At 48.1% G+C, this 9,573-nt stretch overlaps 1 protein-coding gene across 1 annotated transcript; it reads right to left on the reverse strand.

Moving 5' to 3' along the window:
* Positions 1-5,525: 5,525 nt before the first annotated feature.
* On the reverse strand, positions 5,526-7,513 carry LOC142068699 (uncharacterized). The gene is made up of 2 exons (XM_075118532.1): positions 6,656-7,513; positions 5,526-6,066 (listed from the first exon to the last, which is right to left on the reverse strand). The coding sequence occupies exons 1-2, from the start codon at positions 7,236-7,238 to the stop codon at positions 5,621-5,623; spliced, it is 1,029 nt and encodes a 342-aa protein (XP_074974633.1). The 5' UTR covers positions 7,239-7,513; the 3' UTR covers positions 5,526-5,620.
* Positions 7,514-9,573: the final 2,060 nt, after the last annotated feature.

The following is a 9,573-nucleotide window of genomic DNA, read 5'->3' on the forward strand; positions in this document are numbered from 1 at the left end:
TCCCTGGCTGGGGTCACTCAACTCCACCTTTGCATTTGACCTCTGCCAGTTCTCACTCCAGACCTTCAAGCCAGTTTCTTAGGGCCAGTGATTAAATCATAAATTGATTTATTCTTCCTGTAGTGAAACAACCAAACAAAAGGAGACCAACTCAAGGACAGCAGGAAAATTGCTGAGAGGCCACTTGGAATTGAAACGCTCTTTTACTGGGAAACTGGAGACACTATACACAGTTGTGTGTACACACGGAAGTGATCTTGCCCTGGTTTGAGGTCTTATTTCATAGATCTGGCTCTTGCTGTGTGCATTTGACCAGCCTTGTTATATGCTCTGTTTCAGAAGCAAATCTCAACACCATGAAATTGGGATTTTTTTGCCTATTATTTGAATGTGAAAAAATTGCCAGTTTGCACAAAATGAGGCTAAATTTCACATATATTTATGCTCGGATTTGTGTGTGAAAATGGGTCCATTGCATTCCAAATGTTTCCTATTGTTAATCAAGAAACACTCCGTAGTTTAAATACAAAATTTCAAGATGTTGTCAATGTGAAAAGGGCCATTTGCGGATGATACTAAACTGGGAGGAGTGGTAGATACGCTGGAGGGGAGGGATAGGATACAGAAGGACCTAGACAAATTGGAGGATTGGGCCAAAAGAAATCTGATGAGGTTCAATAAGGATAAGTGCAGGGTCCTGCACTTAGGACGGAAGAACCCAATGCACAGCTACAGACTAGGGACCAAATGGCTAGGCAGCAGTTCTGCGGAAAAGGACCTAGGGGTGACAGTGGACGAGAAGCTGGATATGAGTCAGCAGTGTGCCCTTGTTGCCAAGAAGGCCAATGGCATTTTGGGATGTATAAGTAGGGGCATAGCGAGCAGATCGAGGGACGTGATCGTTCCCCTCTATTCGACATTGGTGAGGCCTCATCTGGAGTACTGTGTCCAGTTTTGGGCCCCACACTTCAAGAAGGATGTGGATAAATTGGAGAGAGTCCAGCGAAGGGCAACAAAAATGATTAGGGGTCTGGAACACATGACTTATGAGGAGAGGCTGAGGGAGCTGGGATTGTTTAGCCTGCAGAAGAGAAGAATGAGGGGGGATTTGATAGCTGCTTTCAACTACCTGAAAGGGGGTTCCAAAGAGGATGGCTCTAGACTGTTCTCAATGGTATCAGATGACAGAACGAGGAGTAATGGTCTCAAGTTGCAGTGGGGGAGGTTTAGATTGGATATTAGGAAAAACTTTTTCACTAAGAGGGTGGTGAAACACTGGAATGCGTTACCTAGGGAGGTGGTAGAATCTCCTTCCTTAGAGGTTTTTAAGGTCAGGCTTGACAAAGCCCTGGCTGGGATGATTTAACTGGGAATTGGTCCTGCTTCGAGCAGGGGGTTGGACTAGATGACCTTCTGGGGTCCCTTCCAACCCTGATATTCTATGATTCTATGATTCTATGATTTCCCAGAATCATCGTCAAAAACACCAAATGCCGAGTCGCAAAATAGCCCTGAACAACAACAGCCAAAAATGGTCATATGTAATTTCACAGGAAAAAATATCGGCACTGTCACTTCGGTGGGCCTCCGATGTTGCACTCAGCCGAGGGCCTGATGATGATACTTGTGGCTTTGATTCAACGCACAGAGTTCTGCACGTCTGGAGATAATCCAGAGACAATTTTCCAGGGCACAAAGGGAAGCAAGGCCCCTAACTGCCCTTTGTGCCTTAGAAAATTCCTCCTGCAGTCTTGCTTCTCGATCTCTTGGGGTGAAACTCTGGCCCCATTGTGCCATTGACATCAGCGTGGCCAGTTCTCTCCTCGAGTCTGTACGTTTTTCAGTAGAATGAACTTAGCTTCTCGGCTCAGGGGAACGAGTTTCACACATCTGACTACGCTTCCAAAAGAGATTTTGAATATACACCAGCCCTCAACACCCTTACAACGAATGATGCTATATGGCTCCGTCTCTTTCTCTAGAGAAAGCCTTTAGGTGGAGCAGCAGCAGTGCCCAGTGACCAGGTTGCCTAACACTTCCCATTGTAACCCTCTGTTTCCAGATGTGTAACGCATTTTGGACAGACTTTAACCTTTCGGGCTGAAATTTTCCATGCCAGGTGTGTGCCTCAGCTTGACATTTGTGTGTGCGTGTGTGTGTCTGTGCATGCATCTGTGTGTTTGTGTGGAGAGAGAGAGAGAGAGGAAGTTTAAGCAAAAATGGTTCAACCACTTTGGAAATCAAGGTTAATGGAAAATACGTAACTTTTGCTAATTTTAAAACTTAGCAGGAGTGCCCCCGCAGCTTATTGTGGGAACCTGCTAGAGATACATAATATCAGCAAAGACAGGGCTCTGGGCAGGTGTGGGGAAGGCTGGGGTATGTTCAGGACAGCAAGAATCTGGTTTGATGTTGTTGCTGGGGGGAAGGCTAGTGAAGGGAATGGAATGAGATCTCTGTCTCATTCACACTCATGACAGGGCCCCCTTACTTACATCAAGTAACACCATACTCCATATAGAGTCCCATCCAAATCAGTGGGACTATTCACAGAGTATGTAGCCAGGGTCAGACTGTGAACCTGAATGGACATTGGTGAGCAGTTACTCTTTTGAGTAACTGCTCACCAGTGTAGGGGGGGTTATAATCTAGGCCAAGGTGCAGTATTTCTCAGAGATAAGGTGGCAGACTAGAGCCATATGTGTAAGGGTATGTCTACACTACGGAATAAGGTCGAATTTATAGAAGTCGGTTTTTTAGAAATCGGTTTTATATATTCGAGTGTGTGTGTCCCCACAGAAAATGCTCTAAGTGCATTAAGTGCATTAACTCGGCGGAGTGCTTCCACAGTACCGAGGCTAGAGTCGACTTCCAGAGCGTTGCACTGTGGGTAGCTATCCCACAGTTCCCGCAGTCTCCGCTGCCCATTGGAATTCTGGGTTGAGATCCCAATGCCTGATGGGACTAAAACATTGTCGCGGGTGGTTCTGGGTACGTATCGTCAGGCTCCCGTTTCCCTCCCTCCCTCCGTGAAAGCAAAGGCAGACAATCGTTTTGCGCCTTTTTTCCTGAGTTACCTGTGCAGACGCCATACCACGGCAAGCATGGAGCCCGCTCAGGTAACCGTCACCCTATGTCTCCTGGGTGCTGGCAGACGCGGTACGGCTTTTCTACACAGTAGCAGCAACCCATTGCCGTCTGGCAGCAGACGGTGCAATACAACTGGTAGTTGTCCTCGTCGTGTCCGAGGTGCTCCTGGCCACGTCGGCTGGGAGCGCCTGGGCAGACATGGGCGCAGGGACTAAATTTGGAGTGACTTGACCAGGTCTTTCTCTTTAGTCCTGCAGTCAGTCCTATTGAACCGTCTTATGGTGAGCAGGCAGGCGATACGGGTTGCTAGCAGTCGTACTGTACCATCTTCTGCCAGGCAGGCAAGAGATGAGGATTGCTAGTAGTCGTATTGTACCATCTTCTGCCAGGCAGGCAAGAGATGAGGATGGCTAGCAGTCGTATTGTACCATCTTCTGCCGAGCAGCCATGAGATGTAGATGGCATGCAGTCCTTCTGCACCGTCTGCTGCCAGCCAAAGATGTAAAAGATAGATGGAGTGGATCAAAACAAGAAATAGACCAGATTTGTTTTGTACTCATTTGCCTCCTCCCCTGTCTAGGGGACTCATTCCTCTAGGTCACACTGCAGTCACTCACAGAGAAGGTGCAGCGAGGTAAATCTAGCCATGTATCAATCAGAGGCCAGGCTAACCTCCTTGTTCCAATAAGAACGATAACTTAGGTGCACCATTTCTTATTGGAACCCTCCGTGAAGTCCTGCCTGAAATACTCCTTGATGTAAAGACACCCCCTTTGTTGATTTTAGCTCCCTGAAGCCAACCCTGTAAGCCGTGTCGTCAGTCGCCCCTCCCTCCGTCAGAGCAATGGCAGACAATCGTTCCGTGCCTTTTTTCTGTGCGGACGCCATACCAAGGCAAGCATGGAGGCCGCTCAGCTCACTTTGGCAATTAGGAGCACATTAAACACCACACGGATTATCCAGCAGTATATGCAGCACCAAAACCTGGCAGAGCGATACCGGGCGAGGAGGCGACGTCAGCGCGGTCACGTGAGTGATCAGGACATGGACACAGATTTCTCTGAAAGCATGGGCCCTGCCAATGCATGCATCATGGTGCTAATGGGGCAGGTTCATGCTGTGGAACGCCGATTCTGGGCTCGGGAAACAAGCACAGACTGGTGGGACCGCATAGTGTTGCAGGTCTGGGACGATTCCCAGTGGCTGCGAAACTTTCGCATGCGTAAGGGCACTTTCATGGAACTTTGTGACTTGCTTTCCCCTGCCCTGAGGCGCATGAATACCAAGATGAGAGCAGCCCTCACAGTTGAGAAGCGAGTGGCGATAGCCCTGTGGAAGCTTGCAACGCCAGACAGCTACCGGTCAGTTGGGAATCAATTTGGAGTGGGCAAATCTACTGTGGGGGCTGCTGTGATGCAAGTAGCCCACGCAATCAAAGATCTGCTGATATCAAGGGTAGTGACCCTGGGAAATGTGCAGGTCATAGTGGATGGCTTTGCTGCAATGGGATTCCCTAACTGTGGTGGGGCCATAGACGGAACCCATATCCCTGTCTTGGCACCGGACCACCAAGCCGCCGAGTACATAAACCGCAAGGGGTCCTTTTCGATAGTGCTGCAAGCTCTGGTGGATCACAAGGGACGTTTCACCAACATCAACGTGGGATGGCCGAGAAAGGTGCATGACGCTCGCATCTTCAGGAACTCTGGTCTGTTTCAAAAGCTGCAGGAAGGGACTTTATTCCCAGACCAGAAAATAACTGTTGGGGATGTTGAAATGCCTATATGTATCCTTGGGGACCCAGCCTACCCCTTAATGCCATGGCTCATGAAGCCATACACAGGCAGCCTGGACAGTAGTCAGGAGCTGTTCAACTACAGGCTGAGCAAGTGCAGCATGGTGGTAGAATGTGCATTTGGACGTTTAAAGGCGCGCTGGCGCAGTTTACTGACTCGCTTAGACCTCAGCGAAACCAATATTCCCACTGTTATTACTGCTTGCTGTGTGCTCCACAATATCTGTGAGAGTAAGGGGGAGATGTTTATGGCGGGGTGGGAGGTTGAGGCAAATCGCCTGGCTGCTGGTTACGCGCAGCCAGACACCAGGGCGGTTAGAAGAGCACAGGAGGGCGCGGTACGCATCAGAGAAGCTTTGAAAACCAGTTTCATGACTGGCCAGGCTACGGTGTGAAAGTTCTGTTTGTTTCGCCTTGATGAAACCCCCCGCCCCTTGGTTCACTCTACTTCCCTGTAAGCTAACCACCCGCCCCTCCTCCCTTCAATCACCGCTTGCAGAGGCAATAAAGTCATTGTTGCTTCACATTCATGCATTCTTTATTCATTCATCACACAAATAGGGGGATGACTACCAAGGTAGCCCAGGAGGGGTGGTGGAGGAGGGAAGGAAAATGCCACACAGCACTTTAAGCACAGCACTTTAAAAGTTTACAACTTTAAAATTTATTGAATGACAGCCTTCTTTTTTTTGGGCAATCCTCTGTGGTGGAGTGGCTGGTTGGCCGGAGGCCCCCTCACCGTGTTCTTGGGCGTCTGGGTGTGGAGGCTATGGAACTTGGGGAGGGTGGCGGTTGGTTACAGAGGGGCTGCAGTGGCAGTCTGTACTCCAGCTGCCTTTGCTGCAGCTCAACCATACACTGGAGCATACTGGTTTGGTCCTGCAGCAGCCTCAGCATTGAATCCTGCCTCCTCTCATCACGCTGCCGCCACATTTGAGCTTCAGCCCTGTCTTCAGCCCACCACTTACTCTCTTCAGCCCGCCACCTCTCCTCCCGGTCATTTTGTGCTTTCCTGAACTCTGACATTATTTGCCTCCACGCATTCGTCTGTGCTCTGTCAGTGTGGGAGGACAGCATGAGCTCGGAGAACATTTCATCGCGAGTGCGTTTTTTTTTCTTTCTAAGCTTCACTAGCCTCTGGGAAGGAGAAGATCCTGTGATCATTGAAACACATGCAGCAGGTGGAGAAAAAAAAAAGGGACAGCAGTATTTAAAAAGACACATTTTATAAAACAGTGGCTACACTCTTTCAGGGTAAACCTTGCTGTTAACATTATATACATAGCACATGTGCTTTCGTTACAAGGTCACATTTTGCCTCCCCCCACCGCGTGACTACCCCCTCAACCTTCCCCCCTCCCTGTGGCTAACAGTGGGGAACATTTCTGTTTAGCCACAGGCAAACAGCCCAGCAGTAATGGGCTCCTCTGAGTGTCCCCTGAAGAAAAGCACTGTATTTCAACCAGGTGACCATGAATTATATCTCACTCTCCTGAGGATAACACAGAGAGATAAAGAACGGATGTTGTTTGAATGCCAGCAAACATACACTGCAATGCTTTGTTCTACAATGATTCCCGAGTACGTGTTACTGGCCTGGAGTGGTAAAGTGTCCTACCATGAAGGACGCAATAAGGCTGCCCTCCCCAGAAACCTTTTGCAAAGGCTTTAGGACTACATCTAGGAGAACCGCGAATGCCAGGGCAAAGTAATCCTTTCACATGCTTGCTTTTAAACCATGTATAGTATTTTAAAAGGTACACTCACCAGAGGTCCCTTCTCCGCCTGCTGGGTCCAAGAGGCAGCCTTGGGTGGGTTCAGGGGGTACTGGCTCCAGGTCCAGGGTGAGAAACAGTTCCTGGCTGTCGGGAAAACCGGTTTCTCCGCTTGCTTGCTGTGAGCTATCTACAACCTCATCATCATCATCATCATCTTCTTCGTCCCCAAAACCTGCTTCCGTATTGCCTCCATCTCCATTGAAGGAGTCAAACAACACGGCTGGGGTAGTGGTGGCTGAACCCCCTAAAATGGCATGCAGCTCATCATAGAAGCGGCATGTTTGGGGCTCTGACCCGGAGCGGCCGTTCGCCTCTCTGGTTTTCTGGTAGGCTTGCCTCAGCTCCTTCAGTTTCACGCGGCACTGCTTCGGGTCCCTGTTATGGCCTCTGTCCTTCATGCCCTGGGAGATTTTGACAAAGGTTTTGGCATTTCGAAAACTGGAACGGAGTTCTGATAGCACGGATTCCTCTCCCCGAACAGCGATCAGATCCCGTACCTCCCGTTCGGTCCATGCTGGAGCTCTTTTGCGATTCTGGGACTCCATCATGGTCACCTGTGCTGATGAGCTCTGCATGGTCACCTGCAGCTTGCCACGCTGGCCAAACAGGAAATGAGATTCAAAAGTTCGCGGTTCTTTTCCTGTCTACCTGGCCAGTGCATCTGAGTTGAGAGTGCTGTCCAGAGCGGTCACAATGGAGCACTCTGGGATAGCTCCCGGAGGCCAATACCATCGAATTGTGTCCACAGTACCCCAAATTCAAGCCGGCAACGTCGATTTAAGCGCTAATCCACTTGTCAGGGGTGGAGTAAGGAAATCGATTTTAAGAGCCCTTTAAGTCGAAATAAAGGGCTTCATTGTGCAGGTTTACATCCATGGGTGCAGGTTTACATCCATTTAACGCTGCTAAATTCGACCTGAAGTCCTAGTGTAGACCAGGGCTAAGAAAAGCTGGCAGTTCTGGGCAGGCTTTTGAGGCGTGTCAACAGAGTATTATCCTCCAAAGGATTAATTACCTGTCCGGTCATGTGGAGAATTTAGTCTCGGTAACTCCTTATCCTGAGTAGGTGATGAAATTCAGGGGAACAATAGAACAGATGAATGTAGCCTGGGAGCTGGCTCTGGATTGGATCTGTGTTGCAGCTAATCTGTCAGCCTCAATCTACCCTCAATTTCCAGAAAGCTTCCCAATAACTATTCCCTTTGAGGACCGGAGAGAGACCTTTTCAAAAGAGAGCCTCTTCTACATATATTCTGTCAGGATTGTGCTTTGTTAATGAAATGGCAGACTGGCTAGGCAGCATTTTTGCAAAGCCACTTGTTTCCTCCCTCTGTTCTCTGGCACTTGATGGACTCGCCATTCACGGTGTGGCATTTTTGGTTCACTTGGGAGGAACTGATGGCTCCAAGTTTTTCACCCTGATTTTAGACACTGAGAGGGGAGCATCGGGATGCTGGTGGAAACAAGATGGATGGATATCCTTGAGTTTTTTCTGGTAAAATAAGTTCCAAATAAACGTGGAGGCTGGGTATTTCTCAGACTTTGTTTTGAACAAAGCTAATTTGGCCATTGCTGAACCAGATGGGAAGGAAATTCCCTTATGGTTTATAGATGGAATAAGAATTCTTGAACCGAGAGTCTAAAAAAAAAGGAAAGCTTTTCTTAAAGGGGAGGTTTTCACACTGAGCAAACAATTGTTTAAAATGTGCAATTCATGAATCAATTTCCCTTTCAAGTCTTTTTAATATTCCTCCACCCTGTTCATGGTAATGATCAACAACAATAACTGCACTTACATTATGATTCCCATGTGAGAATCTTATCGACCTAAGGGCTTGACTTCAATGGATCTACACCGATTTATATCACGCAAGGCTCTGGCTCTGGCTCTAAGAATTCTAAGGAATTCGCCCACCATTGGTCTGGCACCAGGACAGCTCCCCTGTTGCAATCAGTGGTGGAAGTGGTATATACCTATATCAAATTTACCAAAATAAGTAGACAAGAGAGAAATATTTTGAAGGTGAAACATCTCCGTTAGCTATGAGAATCTGAGCGTCTCGAAGGGCTTGCCCTGATTCTCTGCTGACTCATGCCTTGAGTAGTCAGTCATTGGCTCTTGCAAAATGCTAGCAAATCTGGTAATATTTCACACTTGCTTTGCAGAGGGCTAAGCGAGGACACAAGACACAGGGATGAATCAGATCCAGAAGGTGAAACAATGATGATAACAGTAAAAAAAATTAAAGAGATGAAAAATGCGTCCGAACATCAGTGAGGTGTGAAAGGCCAACATGGAGGATGGGGCGAGGGAGGCTGCTCCTGGCACAGGAGGTGGGACACTATTTAAGATGTAGTAGCTCTTCAAGGGGATGAGCTCAATTTTGTGCAGCGGTTTCAGCTCGGAAGGATAATTTGAACGATTATTGCCAGGAAATTGTTTACAGGCTTCAGATATCCCGGCCGATGGCTTTTATTTGCCACATCACTTTCACGTCAGCAAAAGAAAAATTGCTCTGTGTACGATCATATCCGCACCTGTGTTTCTGTGATGGTTCTACCACTGTGTATATGAATAGTCTGCTTACAAGGATCCTTGTGCATTGCACACCTCTCCATGCTCACAAGTCAAGAGCTGTCCAAATGGAGCAACTAGAAAAATAAAGAGGAAATGCATAAGAGCCCAGAAAATAATCAATGTTTGGCTCTTTTTGCCTTTGTTTTTTGAGTCTTTAGGGTTCCTATTTTTAAACTTCTCTCAGCAACCACGAGGACTAGAAGAAAGCAGAGATTCTCCCATAATCACCTGACTCCAGGAGCTGGGGCCTTAAGGAAAACAGAAAATAACACGAGGATTGCAAGAGCTGGCAACATAGCAACTGACAGAGAGAGGAAGGGTGGTCAGGGCAT

The sequence above is a fragment of the Caretta caretta genome, chromosome 13 (genome assembly GCF_965140235.1).
Source record: "Caretta caretta isolate rCarCar2 chromosome 13, rCarCar1.hap1, whole genome shotgun sequence".
Classification (NCBI taxonomy): Eukaryota; Metazoa; Chordata; order Testudines; family Cheloniidae; genus Caretta; species Caretta caretta.